General features: G+C 39.4%; 2 protein-coding genes across 3 annotated transcripts; one reads left to right on the top strand and one right to left on the bottom strand.

Annotated features, from left to right (window-relative positions):
* Positions 1-3,234: 3,234 nt before the first annotated feature.
* Positions 3,235-6,737, bottom strand: LOC117960327 (cytochrome c). Its single transcript, XM_034898163.1, has 3 exons — positions 6,591-6,737; positions 4,816-4,990; positions 3,235-4,035 (listed from the first exon to the last, which is right to left on the bottom strand). The coding sequence occupies exons 2-3, from the start codon at positions 4,982-4,984 to the stop codon at positions 3,890-3,892; spliced, it is 315 nt and encodes a 104-aa protein (XP_034754054.1). The 5' UTR covers positions 4,985-4,990; positions 6,591-6,737; the 3' UTR covers positions 3,235-3,889.
* A 2,976-nt stretch (positions 6,738-9,713) lies between these two features.
* On the top strand, positions 9,714-17,851 carry rbm45 (RNA binding motif protein 45). Of its 2 annotated transcripts, none has more exons than XM_034898129.1 (11): positions 9,714-10,047; positions 11,424-11,546; positions 11,831-11,957; positions 12,213-12,338; positions 13,200-13,397; positions 14,013-14,142; positions 15,600-15,693; positions 16,375-16,532; positions 16,768-16,843; positions 17,041-17,179; positions 17,541-17,851. In XM_034898129.1, the coding sequence occupies exons 1-10, from the start codon at positions 9,778-9,780 to the stop codon at positions 17,155-17,157; spliced, it is 1,419 nt and encodes a 472-aa protein (XP_034754020.1). In that variant the 5' UTR covers positions 9,714-9,777; the 3' UTR covers positions 17,158-17,179; positions 17,541-17,851. The 2 variants fall into 2 exon arrangements, with proteins under 2 accessions (XP_034754020.1, XP_034754021.1); XM_034898130.1 differs by having other exon boundaries at positions 9,715-10,047; positions 15,600-15,690.
* Positions 17,852-18,801: the final 950 nt, after the last annotated feature.

The raw sequence follows: 18,801 nt of genomic DNA, 5'->3' as shown, positions 1-18,801 counted from the left end.
TCTCTTCTCCTATCTTCTGCCGTCTGTGGCCCAATCCTGCTGTATGGGCGAGAGGACGCTCCAGCTTTCTCAAATCTAGAATGAATCAAATTATATTCATGCATCAGTAGTATCTAAATTAAACTGTCTCAACACGCCAGGCAGGAGTTTTATATCATGTATTTTATATATGTCTATAATATCAGTCATTATATGTGAAGAATCATTTTACCTAAATGTAAAATTAAAAAGGAATGAGAAAATTATAAATAAATAATACTTTGACTCAACCATTGAGAATAATCATTCCATCTATTTAAAGATAGAAAACCTGGATATTGAAATAACAAATGAACGAAATTTCAGAATAAAAACATGGAATGTGGTAAAGCTTACATTTAAAATGGGAAAAGGAACAACTTTTACTTTGAAAATCTCAAAGTGAAAGTTATAGCCAAAAAGAAAAGGAAAAGAATAACAATTGAAAATGAAAACACCATCTTAGTAGTTAAATATATTAGTTAGTGTTATATATATATATATATATATATATATATATATATATATATATATATATATATATATATATATATATATATATATGTCAAACAAGCACATTAGTCGTGCAATTAATTAGTGAAATTAAATATCACAAAGTGTTGCTCTGTGCTGCAATCACTGAAAAAACAACAACACAGCACCACAAATGAGTCATGTAGACAGCGGCGTCCTCTAGTGTCTGAATGTGTAACTGCAGCAGCAAAATGACACGAACACACCTGTCATCCGTGGATTTGTGTCATATGTCAGCTGTATTTATATCTCAAAAGGGAGACCCTCATTTACAGCTTTGTGTGTGTGTGTGTGTGTGTGTATGTGTGTATGTGTGTGTGTGCTTTGATATGTTGCTCTCTAATAAATGTTTTGTTGATTAAGGTCGATTTTAAAGTCAATACAGTGTAATCATTGTGTCAGATGACATAACTTTACTTTCAAGTATTTTCATGCTTATTTCCTTATAATCTTCTCATTTTTCTTATGACAATAATGGCTCTCCTGAGGTTGAGGTGGCGTTGTCGTGTTATGTGCTGTGCGTTTCTCTTGTAAATCCAATTCTATCCTTAAATAATACATTTAACAAAAGTATATCAGTTGCTTAGAGGTTATCTATCCTAACACGTCCTCCTGCCTTGACCAGTCTCTCCTGTCCTTGGCTCCTTGTTTTCCAGCCCCTCCATCCTACCTTCATTTGGATCTGCTGCCCCCTGTTGCAGCCATAGACAGTTAAAGGTTGCAGCCTGAGGTCTTAACCGTCTCCAGGTCCTCTGCCAGATATGACAAATATTGCGTCTTTCATTACAGATGTGTCCAAAAATGCATTTCTTGTATAAAACCCACTTTTACCACCAGGTTTTACTAACTCCCCATAAATCTGTCCTTTGAGCATCTGTGTTTCTGTATGTAAAATTCGGTGGTGAAAAGTAACTAAGTCCAAGTACATTTAAGTGCTGTACTTATAAACAGTTGTAAAGTTCTTAGTTCTTACTTAAGTTGAGTATTTCCATTTCTGCTCCTTTATCCACCACAAATCAGAGGGAAATATTATACTTTAACTCCACTACATTTATACTTATAACTTGAGTAACTAGTTATTTAATAGTACACAGTTACAGTGTAAATTATACTATAACAATATTAGAATGCCACTGCTGTTATTTTAATATTTAAAAATGCAAGACTTTCACTTGCACTAGTCTTTTTACACTGATATTTCTAGTATTACTTTACCTTTTTAGCCTATAATAAAATTGTAAAAAGAAAATTGGAAAAAAGAATAGGCTATAAATAGGAACAATATTTATCTTAATATAGTCTTCTGCAAACTAGAGCCTCATACCATTGAGTGAGTTTACAGCCTGTCTGACGACACACACACACACACACACCTGACTTTACTCAGCCGTTGCCAGGCAGATTGTTTGACGACAGGTCCAGTCACATCTCTGCTCTTCACTGATCTTTGATCGAGGGAGACGTGACCTCAGCTGGCTCGGTTCCTGGACAGAGTTGATGGGCAGCAGAGGATTATATAACGTACTGAGTATGTAACCAGGTGGCAGAGCAGCAAAAGTTGGTGAGCCAGCCAGAACTGAGACAATGGACTTTGCACTGAGACATGAAGAAGAGGAAGAAAAACTCTCAGGCCTTCTTAACAGGAAACAGGACGGCACACAGTTTAGTCCTGTTTAAACAGTCCGTAAAAGATCACATATAGTCTTCTTGTGAGGGATTTTAAAAGGTGGAGTTAAAATTTAAATATTTAATAAAAATATCTAGCATTCAGCGTAATTTTTCCCCACATTAACTCTGTTAACATCTAATACAGCAGAGATTGTAGAATTTGTCTTGACAAATGAAAGGTTTAAAAAAGATTACATTAAAAGGCTTTCAACCATTAGTGCTTATTCTTAATACATGATTTCAGTGCTTTTCTTGATGCTCTTTCAACATATTCAGCATTTGGTATCGTTGTTCCCTTCAGTAAATACCAAAAATCATATGTTAAACTCCAACAGTTGCAGAGAAACAGCTGTGAAAAAAGCTTGACAAGAGTTAGAACGAGAGAAAAAATTAAAAAAAAAATAAAACTCGTGGCAATGAAGAGACAAGCAGTCACGTTCACATTCCTGGACATTTCCTTTTAATTGATCCTTTCTCCATCCTGTCCACAACGTAGCATTATAATTTTGTTCATGTGCATACAATGTTTTGCTGTGTACATCGACAGCAAGTAGCCCCGTCAAAAACACGTTACAGATTACAGTAAAATAAGTTACAACTCTTTCCGGCCTGTGAAACCAGGTAAATAACAAAATCTTCCCCCACTTTTAGATGCTGCCCTTGATACTGTCTCTACATACTGTAGTACAGCAGCCCAACAACATTGTTGGCATGGTGACCCTATGCGAGCTGATTTCACCCAGGTGTGATCTCAGCGTGGTTGTTTTGAAGGCATTCGTATGTATATATTTATACATTTATGCCCCAAAATGCATAGCTGTAATGGAGCAGGTAAGCACCCTTATTTTAATCACTATGTATTGAGTCTGATGACTGGCCCGGAGGGGGGGGGGGGGGGGGGGGGGGGGGGGGGGGGGGGGGGGGGGGGGGGGGGGGGGGGGGGGGGGGGGGGGGGGGGGGGGGGTCTCAGTCACCTAACAGATCCAGCTCTGTATGCAACAGGTTTTTGCCCCCCCAAAAGTTTTGGTAGACTAAAATATTCAGGCTGTTGAATTTAAAAGAGCATTCATGGCAAGTGGTAGTTTCTGCCCTTCAATATACAACAACAGATAAGAGTGTCGAATATCATAACCTTCAACTACTCCAAGGTCGGGTTGGAAACTCCAGTTGGCATGAAAGCTTGGGAATAGATACGAGTCAGCACCAGTTAGCCAAAAATCCAAAAGATTTCCACCCAGTTTCACTCTGATGTTGCTCATTCTTAGGTTACTTTTTTCTTTTTTTGTAATAGGTTTAAAAATGAGGTTGATGGCGGATGACTCTGCTAGCAGAACGTACCAGACACATGTTGCCATGGGAAAACACAATGAGAAAATAGAAAATGGGATTAGTTATTTTCTCCTCGTTAGAGTCAGAGTAAAGAAAAACAAAACACAGTAGTTTTATGCTTTGCCATTTGAACAACTGCTTGCACTCAGACCTTAAAGAGGAAGTGAAACGAGCTGTGAAACGAGCTGTGAACTCACAGGAGGCGCCACTTTCCTAAACTTAGACGGCATAAATTAACCTTAATTGCAAATGACTAAACATAAAACATTATGTGAGAGCCTAAAAATACAACAGAAAATGCAATAAGATGACATTAAATATTCTAACGTGAGCGACTGGTTCATGATGTTGACGATTTAAGGTACGCGATGAGGTCCTGGCGCTCGCCCTTCTTTTTGATGCCAGCGAAGATCATTTTGGTTCCAGGTATGTACTTCTTGGGGTTCTCCAGGTACTCCATCAAGGTGTCCTCACCCCACACAATACCTGGGAAAAGACAGATCAGTGATAAAAGAAGGGTAAAGGATTTAATAAGGAAAAGTAAACAGGGATCTGACCTCCAGGGTCGAAGGATTAGGGACCAGATATCAGTGATCCAACAACATGCAGTCTTTTAAAGTCTTTAGTAGAAACTGCTATCGTTACCGCGACGACAATCATTAACAGAAAGCTTGATTTGAATATTTTGAGTCGTACGGCAACCAAAAATGTTAAGACACGACAATATGCTGCATTTTGTTTTATTATTGTAAATTGAATATTGATGTTTGAACTGTTGGATTTAGATTTTTTTTTTTTTACTTTCTTGGAAGAAAATGTTTTAGTTAATGAGATTAATTCATAATTAGCAGCCCTTAAACTTAGAATATAAATATGAAACAATCATGTATTAAATTTGTAAATGTTCAAGTGTAAAAGAATTGTTCACTCTCCTGTTGTCCTCAGGTCAAATTTGACCATTTAAAGAAAAGTCTCTGAAATATTACTTAAAATAATTCAGAAATTCTGCTTTGAACTCAAATATTAGTTGTAATTCTATGTAATGGGTTATTGATTAATCCAAAAAAGTAAAACTAGTGGTAGTCAGGTGGTGTTAGTGACAACTTTAAAAAAGAAGAAATGAGTAAGTGACAAATGTCAAATGTGTCCAATTTTGACCCAGGAGGACAACACAAAAGGTTAATATGACTTATTACAATTATATTTTTGCCCATTTGAAGATGCACCTTCTTTATCAAGACCTCCTTTATCCAGTAGTGAACTGACCTTTACTCTTGTTGGCGTCAGTGTACGAGTAGCCCTCTGCCTGCCCAGTCTTGCGTCCGAACAGACCCCAGAGGTTGGGGCCTACCTTATGTTTCCCCCCCTGCTCTACTGTGTGGCACTGGGCACACTTCTGGACGAAAGCCTTCTTTCCTTTGGCAATATCACCCATAGTCAGCTGGAGAAAACACACAGTGAAAGCGGACCGAAAGAAAGTGAGTCAGGTGCACAGTAGTGGGAGATATTCTTAATAGTAAAGCTTGTGAATTTAGAGCCATAAATACAACTGCCCATTTTCTAGTCATAGGTCATGTTATGGCAGAGGAGGCGCATTCACTGCTCAAATCAGACGGGCGCCATCTTGTGAAGGTCGTTTAAGGGGACAACTTTATTAGCGCCCATAGCAAAGCATTCTTTATCCTGCATGCTAACAAGTTACGACACTCCCCGTGTGTGCCGGCATCCTGACGAAGTCATTCCAAGGAAATACCACGTAAAACACGCCCAGAAAACTGCGCTAACCCCCCCCCCCCCCCCCCCCCCCCCCCCCCCCCCCCCCCCCCCCCCCCCCCCCCCCCCCCCCCCCCCCCCCCCCCCCCCCCCCCTTCAAAAGACACGTCCCACCCGCTCCGGTTATATCACTGTTAATAGCATCTTACTCTTCCGGAAGTTGGTTGTAACAGTATCTTATGGTTTTAGCTTTAACGTGTCCACCTTGTCGAGGAGAGCCAACATAAATGTACTTGGCTTGAGTTGTGTTAATGACACTAAGACAGATGACGTAACCGGTGTCACGCCAAAATTTGTTTCCTTGCTTTTTTGGCCTCAAACCAAATGACTCACGAGGAATTGACTGCATGCATAACTAGCGAATAAATCTGTCAAGCAGTCGCCGCTTCCCACATAAAAGTACTTTATTTTTCAAAATAAAGGCTCAAGTCACCGTGACATTTAAGAAGGGGGCAAAACACGCTGACGTTACACAGGTTAGGCTGTCCTCGTGTGGCTCGAGATAACACCCACAACGAGAACACGAAGCTTGGATCCAAAAGCCATTTACAACATTTATATTGGAAATAGATCAACTGACGTTACAGAAACCGTGGAGTCAGCTCACATGACTGACAGGACTACAGCAGTTACATAACATTTAGCTACAGGGGGATATACTTAAGTCTATATGGCCCAAATATGTGGTAAAAGTAAGAAAGAAAGGGAAAGTTAGCATAGGTACCACAGCCCGGACATTATCTAACATGGCGGGCCACACGGAACAGGCTTTCCATCAAGGACATACAGTGCAAAGTGAAAGCATCCACAGACTGCTAAAGTGTTACTAGCTAACTTACATTTTTTAGTGAGAGGCTAACTAACATTACGTTTACAATGCTATAAAAAGGTAGCTAACGTTAGCTTGCCCTGGCTAGCCTGCTAGTAAGGTTAGCCGGGGATGTGTCACCCATCCAGGCTGTAAAGGGGGCTTCAAAGTCAGCGTCCGGATATCCACTGTGGTTCTACCAAACGGTACACCTTTACAACAAGTACGAGCTTAAATAAAACACATTTCTATGATAGCTAGCTAGCTAGCTAGTTCAATCCAATATTAAATAACCGCATGCCTCTTGTGTAAGAGAGGTACCTAACGTTAGGTAGCTACGTTGATCAAGTTACCCTTTCCGTTAGGGATAAATCACTCAGCTTCTACTGTTGTGCTTTAGCAGGTTATACATATACTAGCTATCAAACCCAACAGCTTAATACAAACCACATTCATTTACCTTTTGGTTAAAAATACGCGGGATTAGAAGATGCTTCTCTCGGTCGCTGAGCGATATCTGGCGGTCGCAAAGAAGGTCACTTCCATTTAGAGGCACCGGCTTTTGACGTCATCACTCAATCACGTGCGCGGGCGAAATCCTGACGTATGAAATCCGGCCGAGTTCCATTTACACAAACGGAGGTCTCCTCCTTCCCTACTTATCTCTTAATCTTTAAAATTATTTGAAAATCGTTTGGTTCTGGGGACACGAAGCTCAAATATCCATTGGTTAAATAAATATAATACATATTTTAAATATAATCTTGACGAATGGTCGCTGGTGTGGTGAAAGATTAGACAAGGATACAAAGAAGGAAGCCGTAAATGTGTGTTGGTACTGCACCCCACATGGTGGGGAAAAGGACACCTGCTGGAGTAACCCTATAAGGAGATATAATAGGCCTATATGCAATAAAATGTCGATCTATTTACTTTGATTATGGACACACTATGTTTGGCGTTTTTGGAAAAAGAAATGGGTAGATGTTGGTGCTTTCATCTAGCTTCATATACTTTTATTTAAGCTATTTTATGGGTAAATAAATTATCTTTAATATTAATAGGATAAGTTGTCACATTTATTTATTAATTCACATTTCACATTACATAACTTAAAACGGAAAACTGTAGCTAGCACCTACCTTTAACTGACCTTTTAAAAAGACGGAGGAGACATTGTGACTATATCACCAACATTTTCTAAAGTGAACGAGTAGCCTACTTCAGTAATGTTATGTAAACGTTTATACATAAAGCATCTCTCTAGCAGACTTCACAACGTTCTTCACTATAAAAGACATAAGCAAGACATTCAATACGGACAACAAATATGATTAAATAAAACTCCACAAAGGTGAACACGTGATTCTTGAGCTGTATTTTTAAAGGTGACCACTGTGTCCTCGACAGGGTCCCCCGGTGTATTACCAGCCTGGTCTGTTATCCCCCCAACCAGGTCTTATAAGACCTGGTAATCTTTTGTAACCTATGCCTACAGTTACGGTTGGAAACTAATACACAGTCATATTTTCAAATAGCTTTTGCATTTGCTTAATGTAGGACCATATGGAGTCTGCCTTAGCGATTTAAATGCGGATTCCGTCCATGATTCTGTTATTACAGAAACTATTGGGGCTCTACATTAATGCTGCCATCAGTCTGGGACTGACCGGGCTAAACATTGTTTTTCAGACAAAAGAAAGACAGTTAGGAGTCACAATCTCAAGGTCCCCGAGGATTTCACAAATCGATTTGATTCCTATTCACAAGGTCCCAAATAGTAGATTGCATTTCCGGTTTAATATAATTAGGTTCGGGGATTGAACACCTATTTTGATTGGACATAAAAGAGAACTTGCTGTAAATTGTAGTACGCACACACACACACACACACACACACACACACACACCCCACATGGTGGCACAGATCAGTCCTGAGACCCTCACCCATACCTCACAAACAAGTCACAAGCCTCTGACGCCATTTCATCAGCTGACAGCTAACCTGTAGTTACGTGGGTCAATGACGTAATATACCTGTATAGTTTTGTAATCCATTCATAATGTATCTTGTTCACACAGGCATATGCCTACAGCTTACTAGGCTACTTCATCATCATAGTATTGTATAACTATTTATCTTTCCTGTAATTTACTGTAAAATACCATGCAACTGGGTCCACTGTTTAGACACACGTGAATAATGTATTAGTTATTTAACATGAGTTACAAAAGCGTCCTTTCGTCCTTTCGTAACCGAGAACGAGACAGTGATGTTTAAGCCTCCCGAACAGTAGATGGCAGTGCGGTCTATCAGCTCTACTGACACCTTCAAGACTATGGGAATTTACACAATTTACTTACTTGACTTTGCCGGTGTAACAGTAAACCATTCAGCAACTCATGGTCAACACATTTAAAACATTAAATGGTTAAAGGAGGTGATGTCGTATCAAAATCTCTAATTTATAATGAAATAACTTGACTTGTTACTGCAAGGAAACTGTTGACCATGTGGTGAAAGCATGGTGATTGTAGGAAGTTAATTGCAAAAAGAGAAAGAGGCCTTTTTGTCGGATAATTGGTCCCACAGTTTTTAATTAGTTATTACACAAAATAGGCAAACAAAATAAACAGTTAAAACTGTTGCAAGAAAAAGAAAATACCCGCCTTTCCTTTTTCAGACACTAAAGCAAACCACCTCAACTTTTCACTGTCAGAGCTTTTGGGAAAACAGCAAACAAGACATATCACAATATTATTAAGTTAATATAGGAAATTATAAAGTCAAAATAGTCTAGTTTCTTTTTTTCCTTTTTTTTTATTCATTCAAAATACAAATATACAAACAGACAATGCAGTAGAAAAATCAAACCAATTTCACAAAAACAACAACATTTGCTTCGGGTCGAACAAGTCAAAAACATAAAAGCATATAGGCTACATAGCAAATTAAAATTCAGAGGAAAAGAAAAAGAAAAAAGAAATGACAAACAAATAAATAAAGGGGCTATCTCGAATTAAATTAAAAGTTTCAAGTAGATAAACCAAATCAAGGGCTTTTCCAACCTTAACCAGTTTCAGAGACTTATACAACAGGTTTAGCTCATTCTTCCAGTGACTCAGGGAGGGTTTGGCCTTAAAATATCTGCATTTATGTATAAAATGTTTCCCTAAAAGTAACAAGATGTTGAGAACGAAATCTACAAAAACACCAAACTTAATATTCATCACTGTCAGAGGAGGTATCACAATTCCCCTGGTCTGGAACCAGCTCTGCGGATCTTTCCAGAAGGGTTGCACTGACTCACACAGAAAGAAAACGTGTTCTAGATTCTCAATTTCCTTTTCACAAAAAACACAGTTATTTGTATCAAAATAGAGTCTTAGTCTTAAGAATTCGTTTGTAGGGTAAATTCAATTTAAAATCTTAAAGTTCCTTTTTGTTTGTCTTTTAATTGTTTTTCTGCATTTAGCTCTCGTTAACACTCCAGTCAAGTCCAGTTGGAGGTGGTAATGCACCTCTAAGTAGGTTTGCAAACCGCCAATGGTTCATTGAAGAAGAAGAAGAAGCCTGATTTTTCCTTTTCTTCCGAAGAGCACTTGAAGGCAGCACAAACGGCTACTGGCACAGTCGGGAAGCAAAAATGGAGGAATACCCTAAGCAACCCGAAAACCTCGACGACCCTCCCAACAGCCGGCTCTTCGTGGTCACAAGTCGGTCCATAACCGAAGATGAGCTTCGGGAAAGCTTCTCTGTGTTCGGGGACATTCATGGGGTTTGGGTCGTCAAAGATAAGCAGACAAAGGAGTCCAAAGGCATCTGTTACGTGAAGTTCGCCAAGTCGTCGCAGGCCTGTTTGGCAATGGAGGAAATGCACGGAAAAGTGCTGATGGACGGGACTAAACCCATCAAGGTAACGTTAACGGTTATGCCTCTGGTCGTAGGTGTCAGAAGCAACGCAATTATTTGTATATATGTCGTAATTTTTGGGTCAGTAGCTAAGTAACGTTAGTTTGCTATTCTGCTAAATTAGCTAAAGTTAGCCAGTGGTGCAAAAGCTAAGCTAGCTAGCCAGCTACGGAAACGTTACGTTATTGACCGATTGATACCGGTTGATAGTATATTACTCAGATTACCTGCCAAAATGTGTTTCCCCTACCTGAAATTATAACGTCAAATATACATAGGGGCGCTTTGTATTCCATTTGTGAAATGGGGGACAACTTCGACACAACACCAGGAAGTATACTATGATGCAAAGCGCCCCCTCCGTAGTTAGGACAGAGACAGTTGGTTGGAGTTTTAGTAGGCATGGACTGTAGCTAGCTAGCTAGCTAGCTATGTCCCAATTCAGGGACTGCGGCCTCTGAAGGAACAGACCTCGACGGGGAAACAGTTGTATACAAGACCGGTATCGATTTTTGAACGATACCCATTATCAACAATGTTCGATACAACTAGTTGCGGGAAACAATCGATTCTTGGATGCATCGCGATTCTCTCTAGAACGAGTCAATGCCTTATTCTGAAAAGTTAATAATTGATTAGAGAAGTTATTTTCTCCAGACATGAACAAATCAGAAAACAGGAACTGAAAGAAGATGGGATAATGGACAACAACTTAGAGTTTAGGCAGGAGTACAGGAAAGGTTTTGTGCATAATGCACATGATCTAATTAGACTATAATAAGAAGGATGAGATGAGGGGTAGTGGGAACATTTTTGACTATAGGAAGGGTCTCTGGGACCCCAAAGGGCTTGACCCCTCCAGTTCACGTAAAATGACATCACATAGTGCGTGAGGGTCCTGGTGACCCCAAACTCACGAAGGACAAGACAAGGGTTAACACATTACATTTGACCACCTTATTTTTCATGTTCTAAGAAGCCAATTATCCACCTTTAAACATGATTTGGCCTCCGACATGGAAGATTACTATAAGATGATGTTTAAGTGATTAAGGCCTAAGCCTGAAATGACAAAAAAAAAACTTGTGTGTGACAAATGCTATACTGTATGTCTAAATCTCACAAACTCTGATTTATATATGTTTTTTAAACCACACATGGAAATATACATTCAAAAATTGCATCAATGATTTTTTTTTTTTTATCAGAGAGATCCCCAAGCCTAAATGTAACACTTGTTCCTGAATATTTTTTTCATTACCAATTTAAAACAATTAATTTTAACATTATGATACAAATATTTATTTCTCATATTTGTTCAGACCTTTTTTATCAGGCAGCAATGAGTAACTGTTTCCTTTTCTTTCTCTGGTTGTGAAGGTGTTCATTGCCCAGTCACGGTCTTCAACTAGACACAGAGACGTTGAGGACGAGGAGCTGACCAGGATCTTTGTCATGATCCCTAAAACCTTCTCGGAGGAGGACCTTAAAGACACGTTTAAAGTAACTACTACACCCATTTCTTCTTTTTTCCTGTCTTTACTATGGCCTGTATGTAAAAACACAACTATGACTACAATCTAATATGATTATAAAAGTATACCTTTTTCATTTTAGGCTCTCTGAAATAAGCCTACACCTTTTAAAATTTTTTTTGGCTATAACGTCTATCTCTTGCCGTCTTTATATGTTAATAAAGAATTGAAAAAAAGTGCAATCCCACATGTCAAATATGGCATAATGAATACAAATCTATTTATCCCTGACTTTGTCTGTCTCTCGTTCAGGAATACGGTGATATTGAATATTGCGTGATCATCAAGAATAAGGCTACAGGCGAAAGTAAAGGACTGGGCTACGTGAGATACTACAAACCCTCTCAAGCAGCGGTCGCTATAGAGAACTGTGACAAAAGTAAGGTGGTGTCAAAATATTTTACCGGTGGTAGACGTAGCTGCATGAAAAAGTACCGGGAGACTTAAATTTTTTACATTTCTACATACACATAAAGGATTTAACACCATACAGTTAACAACTTGTATTTAGTGTGTTTCCAGCCCTTCTAGCTTCTCACTGTTAACATTTTGGGAACTGCTGTGGGCATTTTTGTCTCAAAGGATTGTGGCATTGATGATTATGATTATTATTGATGATTATGGGTTTTATTAGCTTACAGGGCCATCCTGGCTGAACCTCGCACCAAGACCGCAGCACCAGAAGAGTACTCCGCGGGAGCACCCAGAGGTGATTATATGGGCGGCGGTGCTGACATGAACCAGTATGCCTTCCATATGGGTAAGACGTGGTTTCAGAACCCAATTCAGTATTTTTTGTGTAAGAGGTTAGTAAGTTTATCCTGTATGTTTTTTTTTGTTTGTTTTTTTATAAAAACAATCTATTTTTTAATGATGGGGGTTCCCGTTTTCCTGCCAGTCGTTTCACATAATTCCACTGATCTACAGGTGGTGGTAACGTCCCCAGAAACAGAGCAAAGCAGCAGCAAAAGGCTGGGACGGCTAGAGAGTAAACAGATATAAACAATGCAGGCTCCAGATATTCTTTAAAAAGGGCTTTTATTTATTTTACCTTTATTTAACCTGGAAGAAAACTCATTGAGATTAAAAATCTCTTTTCCAAGAGTGTCCTGGCCAAGTTAAGCAGCAGCACAAACAACAAGGTTGCAGACATATAACAAAATACATATATCATAAACATAAAACACTTTATGCTGTTAATAAATAGTGAATAACAAGGTCATAAAATATCTAAATTTCAACAATAGTGAATAACAACAAGGATCATCAGAATAATCAATCATAACAGCTACAGCCAGTGTGTTCAGCCTCCATGTCATTTAAAAGTACTTTAAAAGCAGCCAGTGAAAGCTTAAGACACTCTGGTGGTGAGATCAGGACTGAACAACTAGAAATTAAAGTCATTAGGGCCAAAATTCAAGCAGCTGATGAGTTTAGGTTCAAGTGAGTTCTAAGTTATTCAGGTAGCTCATTGTGGCCCACAGGGACGTACAGGATTAAGTAATGACTCCAAGGCCTTGTCTCTTCTTGAAGGTCTTTTTAATTTAAATACATTTAGGAATCACTTACTGCAGTTGCATCTGTCCTGTTATTGACCTTGGTGTCCCTCGTTCCTCAACAGCTGACCATGGCAACTACCCTGTCAATATGGACTACCGCTCTGGGGATCGCTTGGGGGACCGCCCTGGGGACTTCACGCGGTGCCTGATGATCTCAACACGGGCCACACTCACCCAGGAGCAGATCTTCGCTCTCTTTGACATCATTCCTGGCATGGAATACTGTGAACTGCAGAGAGACTCTTATGGGTTGAGCAAAGGTTTGTGACTAAATCCAACGAATGGACTTTATTCATTTGGCCACTATAAAACTGTACATTGGAGTCAAAGAAAAATGAAGGTGTCTTTGATAGAGTTCACTTACCATACTTTATCTGTCATGAGTATGTGAGTGAAGTTTTGTATTTCACGTGTTGACACTTAAGCATCAGCCTGATAAAACTGCATCATACCCTGCCTTGATATGGAAAACATTTTAGCTTCTTAAAGGGAGTCAATTACACGTTTTTAATCTTGTAGTTTTATTTTTGTCTGAGTTAAGAGACATAATCCAAAAGATATTATCATTTTGTAATGATATAAAATGAATGAATGAAAGAAACAAATTCTCATTTGAAAAACAGGAATTGGCTTAATAGGTGACTAAAGAATCAATAGTACTTTATTAACTGTCCATTGGTTGCTTACGATCGACATAGTGTTCTTTGATTAATCCCTACCATGTCATAGTTTATATACGTTGTCCTGACAGGTCAAAAAATTAATACAAAGTATCTTAAAAGTAAAGTTAGTTTGTCACTCATGCAGTCTGTAAATATTGATGCGTTCCAGCCATTCATTTAGTTTTAACTTAAAAGTTATCCTTTTGGCTGCAGGTCATGCTTTGATTCGCTACAGTAATCTTGGATCAGCTGTTTACGCCAAGGAAAAGCTGAATGGCTTTGAATATCCCCCTGGCAACAGACTGGCAGTCAATTTTGTTGACGACGGAGAGGACCGCAGCAGGTACACGCATGCATGTTTATACCTCGTACAATCAGAATACCATGACCCGAGGCCTGTACTACGAAGTAAGATTTGGCGTTAACGAGGTAACTTCAGGTTCAACCCAGGGTTTTCTGTATCACGACGGATCACTTGTTACCGGGTTAAATCGCCGTGGTAACTTACGCTGAAAAGCGAACCTGGTCGGGAGCCGGTTATATTGGGGAATTGGAGCTGAACCCGTGTAAAAGCACAGTCTACTGACCAATCAGTACTCGAATCATAACGGCATCATCGTTCCTAGAAGATCAGGTGGAGCTCGGTGCGAGGAGAGAGAGATGCACTCGTTACAGAAACCCTGTTAACATTCCACCATGGGTATCTTTATGAAAGATTAAGTGGAGGGAATTACGTATAGGCTACTTGTGTTTTATGATGATAAAAGTTCAGATTTTTTTAAATGGAGTCTGGTGGGTTTGGCGATGGGGATTTTGCCCTTAAATTAATACATATAAAAAGATTTTCAAATATTGGCTAAGTGAGTTTAGCCTACGGGATTTTGTATAGGTTGGCTTCTTGAGTCGTGTGTTGCCAATGAGCAGATTTGAATTATGTTTTAATGTTGATTTGCTCTCAGATCACCACTGTCAGCGTGGCAACTGAAATAACAGTTTAAAGCAAGAACAGTTTATGGAAAGGACAGGTGTGATTATGGCCAGATCTTCTGACTGATGGGAAGTGATCTTGATAAGCGTTGTGATTTACAGCGTCTGCTGTTTTGTTGCCAGCTTTCTTTCCTGTTTTAGGAAGCAGCGACTGTATTGTGCTTTTCCTGTAAAACCTTGTTTGTGTTCTTCATTTTTATGCAGTATTACAGTTTTGCTTTTCTTATGTTAAATATGCTGCTCTGGTAGATGTTTGCGATTGATCGTGCTGTAGAAACACTGCTTCTTTTATGTGAACACGCACGCCGCTGGATTGGGAAACCCTGGGTCGATTGAACTAGTTGTTAACCACTGTCAGGACCACGGTTGTTAGGGTTAGTTAAGCCTGGTAACTGAAAGTAGTCCAGGGCATGTTTATAAGGATTCATAGTACATGCCTCATGTCTGCAAAATAAGTTAGAAGTCAATGGAGGTGTGAAGCAGAAATGCCCTTTAAAGTTAATGTATTAATTTTAAATATTGGGAGCAAAATGCCACTGACGATCAACCGTAACCTTCTCTGCATGTCTTGGTCGTGTTTTATTGGTTGTCAAATATTCACGGGTGAGAGCGAGCATCTTTATATAGTACACAACAAAGTAGTTTTATGTAGTCTGAAGAAGTAAAACTTGTGTGCACCACATCGTTTAAGGCTCTGAAACACCAACCCGACGGCTGGTCGTTGGCAGAGCCTACTTGTACGTAATTTTGGCCGCACAACTTCATGATTTAGTGAAGTTAAGTATGAACCATTGCGCTTGTTTTCGTGTGTAGTCCTGTAGGTCGCATGGCGATGCAGTTTGTTGCAACCCAGATGATGTCTTCAGCGTGGAACGGACATTCTTCCAGCCAAGGAATGAAACCTCCTGTAAGTACATGAACTCAAAGCCTGATTTACAACAGCAACCTGTAATTAATCACAAATTATATAAAGGGTATGGTAGGCACCATTGTGCATAAACGGTCCTCATATGGCTGGTCTGAGAGATGGCAACATGTACAGTATCATATTGGCCAAACGCTGCGGGAAAAGGACTTCCTTTTCTTCAAATTCTGGCGTTTTGCTCGTTCTACCAGCTGCAGCTTTAACTCATACGTTCTTTTTATTGACAAAAATGAAATGTCTTTTAATTTTAGACGTTTATTGAACCAGTGATGTAGAGATAAAAAATAGAAATACTGTATGCAACATTTTTTTATCTGTAAAAAAAGTCTTATTTACACACAATATTTCCGCAGAATCTCAGTCGGATTTATGATAAACTACTGCATCAGTTTTAGAAATTGTTCTTGCTCTGGTGTCACATTATATAGACTATATTTAATGTATCATAGAAAACAACTCTTCCTCTATAGAACAACTCCAGGTTAATCACTGTTCTGGGTAATTATCCCTCCAGGCCTCCTCTGCAACCAATAGCATATTACAGGTCAAACAACGAATGAACTAACAGTTTGTAATTACAGAAGATTTTACACTTAACCTTATTGAAATAAAATGTGTTTAAGTTGACTCATGATCTTGTGTGTGTTGGCCGGTATCCTCCAGAGCTATCCTGCTGTCGCCCCAATGCCCCGGGTTCAGACAGACGTCAACCTGCCCCCTCTGAAGAAGCTCGCTCCACCCGACAGCAAGGCAAAGGAGCGCTTGTTTGTTGTCTTCAGCCCCGCCCCACTGCCCCCAGATGTGCTGGAGGACGTTTTCTGGTAAATGTCCCATTCATTGACTCCTACTTTGACTTAATTATAATAATGCAGTGGGCTTATGGTGAAAATAATTGTCCATTAGCCAGAAGGTCATAGGTTCAATTGCCCACAACTCTAAGCCCAGTCACTGCAAATGAGAGCATCGAGCTAAATGCTCCTAAATGGCCGTCTAATGTTGCTATCAAAATGATGCCCCAGACAATCGGCATTAACAAATGTTTCTGTTTCTCCGTAGTCGCTTTGGTTCCCTGATTGAGGTCCATCTGGTTCCTGGGAGGAAGGTTGGATACATGAAGTATGCAGATAAACAGGTGAGACTCTGAACTGATTGAGGATAAACTCTTGCTAGGCAAAGGACGTGAAATTGAACACATAACAGATTCTGAAAAATGGGGAGCATTTGATGGATGGATGGATGGATGGATGGATGGATGGATGGATGGATGGATGAATAGATGTAGACAAATAGACAAGGGGAAGACATAAGACGTCTGTCTCTGTCTCTCAGTGTGCCGACGATGCCTTGGCAGCACTCCACGGTCGAGTCGTCAATGGAGTAAAGATGAAGGTGATGCTGGCTGATCCTCCCAGGGAGGAATCTCATAAACGTCCTCGTACCTACTAGGACCCCGGGACAGAAATGACCGGTAAGTGCCACGCTTTCTGCTGCAGGGAAAACCCCCACGAATAACCAAACAACTGGGTGGGAGCAATGTATTATACCGTAGACGTATTCTGTGTAAGACTTGGTTAGTGAAAGCTACGCAGAGCAGAAAAGGTCCTCACAATCTTGCCTATGGGGAAAAAAAGAAGTCACATGTCTTGATTGACTCTGTCAGAGTGTGTGCTCCAACTTTTACATTTCTGTACATCAACAACCAATCAGTCTAAATTAGCATCAGAAATGGAGCACACACTCTGAGACTCGTCTGTAAAACTGTTTAGCTTTTGATGACAGGTGAGTTGTTTCGCTTCCTGTGAATAACACTACAGCTTCTTGTTCCCTAGGCGACTGTTGTCATGACACAATGACACCTGACCTGACCGACCGACCGACCGACATCAAGCCCTTGTCTCGACCTCTTGACACGACCCTTTTGACACCTGTCTGACTCACTGATAGAACAAGTAACCGCTAGCATCCACTACTAAAGCAGTCTTAATCCCACACAGTCTGTAAGCAGCAACAACATGCACAGTGTGTGTCGTTTGTGGTAAGCTTCATGCATTAAATGCCAATTTCATTTTTCTTTTTCTTTTTTTAAACGTAGATAATGAATCATTGTAGTTCAGGTGATTGGTAGCATTTTATTCTGGGGACAAGAATTGTAGACGGGAAGCTAAGAACAGGATTGTTATGCTGGATCTAGATGTTTTGTTTTTCAAATCTGGTCCTTCCTTTTTTATCTTATGGTATGTCAACCCTTGTTGAGCTTAGTTCAAACGTGTTTATCAGACCAACTGTTTTGTCAGTAAAAAAATAAAAATCAGTTGAACACCCTATTCAACCTGGCTCGTCTCTTCTGTAGCTGCCTGATGAATAACTGCACAATTGTTCCTGTTTCACTCCTTATCTCTGGATGGATTTATTTAATGTTCTTCTTAATAATGGTGAAATAAAAATCAAGTATCGACATGCTACATTAAATCAATGGGATTTGTTTGTGAATTCAACATCTTTAATGTATCCCTGGGTCGCGTTCCTATGTTCCTGTGTGTTGTGTTGTAACTGTTCTGAATGTTTAAATTTTCCTGATTTTAAAAAAGAAAAAAAAAGAAAAGGGATCACAAAACATTTTAAATGTATTTGACCGAACATTCATTAAAAAATAAAAAAAATCATCGCAACTATTAGTTGTGTATACAAAAGGGAAGCAGATTGTGAAGATGGGAAGTTTATTCAACACAGCAAGTCTGAAAATGTGTGAAATGTTTTTTATTTTTTATTATAAATCTTAAGTTGCTTGTTGGGTATGAATCTGTGACAGTGATACATAGTTAAATGGGTCACTTAAATGTTTTGTATGTGTATATATATATATGTGTGTGTGTGTGTGTATATGGGTATACTTTAACTACCCTCATGATGCAGCAGACATTAAATCGTTATGTAAAGTGGAACGGCATGGTTAACGACCCTAAGATTTTTTTTTTTTTTTAAAGTGCGTTAAAATGAATATGAATCTCAACATCACTGGCAATAAAACTGGATTACCAAGTGGGCAACTGCCTCTACACCGCAGACCTCAGGGACTCCAGAAGCATCAGC

The sequence above is a fragment of the Etheostoma cragini genome, chromosome 17, assembly GCF_013103735.1.
Source record: "Etheostoma cragini isolate CJK2018 chromosome 17, CSU_Ecrag_1.0, whole genome shotgun sequence".
Classification (NCBI taxonomy): domain Eukaryota; kingdom Metazoa; phylum Chordata; class Actinopteri; order Perciformes; family Percidae; genus Etheostoma; species Etheostoma cragini.
The sequence above is the reverse complement of the archived record's forward strand: the minus strand, read 5'-3'. Positions and strand labels throughout refer to the sequence as shown.

What these genes read in the sequence shown, in the direction of transcription:
- LOC117960327 (XM_034898163.1), bottom strand. Translation starts at nt 4,984, where the DNA reads ATGGGTGATATTGCCAAAGGAAAGAAGGCTTTCGTCCAGAAGTGTGCC. An exon ending in TGACGCCAACAAGAGTAAAG is followed by an intron (nt 4,036 to 4,815) that starts GTCAGTTCACTA and finishes GTCTTTTCCCAG; the next exon opens with GTATTGTGTGGGGTGAGGAC.
- rbm45 (XM_034898129.1), top strand. Translation starts at nt 9,778, where the DNA reads ATGGAGGAATACCCTAAGCAACCCGAAAACCTCGACGACCCTCCCAAC. An exon ending in ACCTTAAAGACACGTTTAAA is followed by an intron (nt 11,547 to 11,830) that starts GTAACTACTACA and finishes TCTCTCGTTCAG; the next exon opens with GAATACGGTGATATTGAATA. An exon ending in TATAGAGAACTGTGACAAAA is followed by an intron (nt 11,958 to 12,212) that starts GTAAGGTGGTGT and finishes GGGTTTTATTAG; the next exon opens with CTTACAGGGCCATCCTGGCT.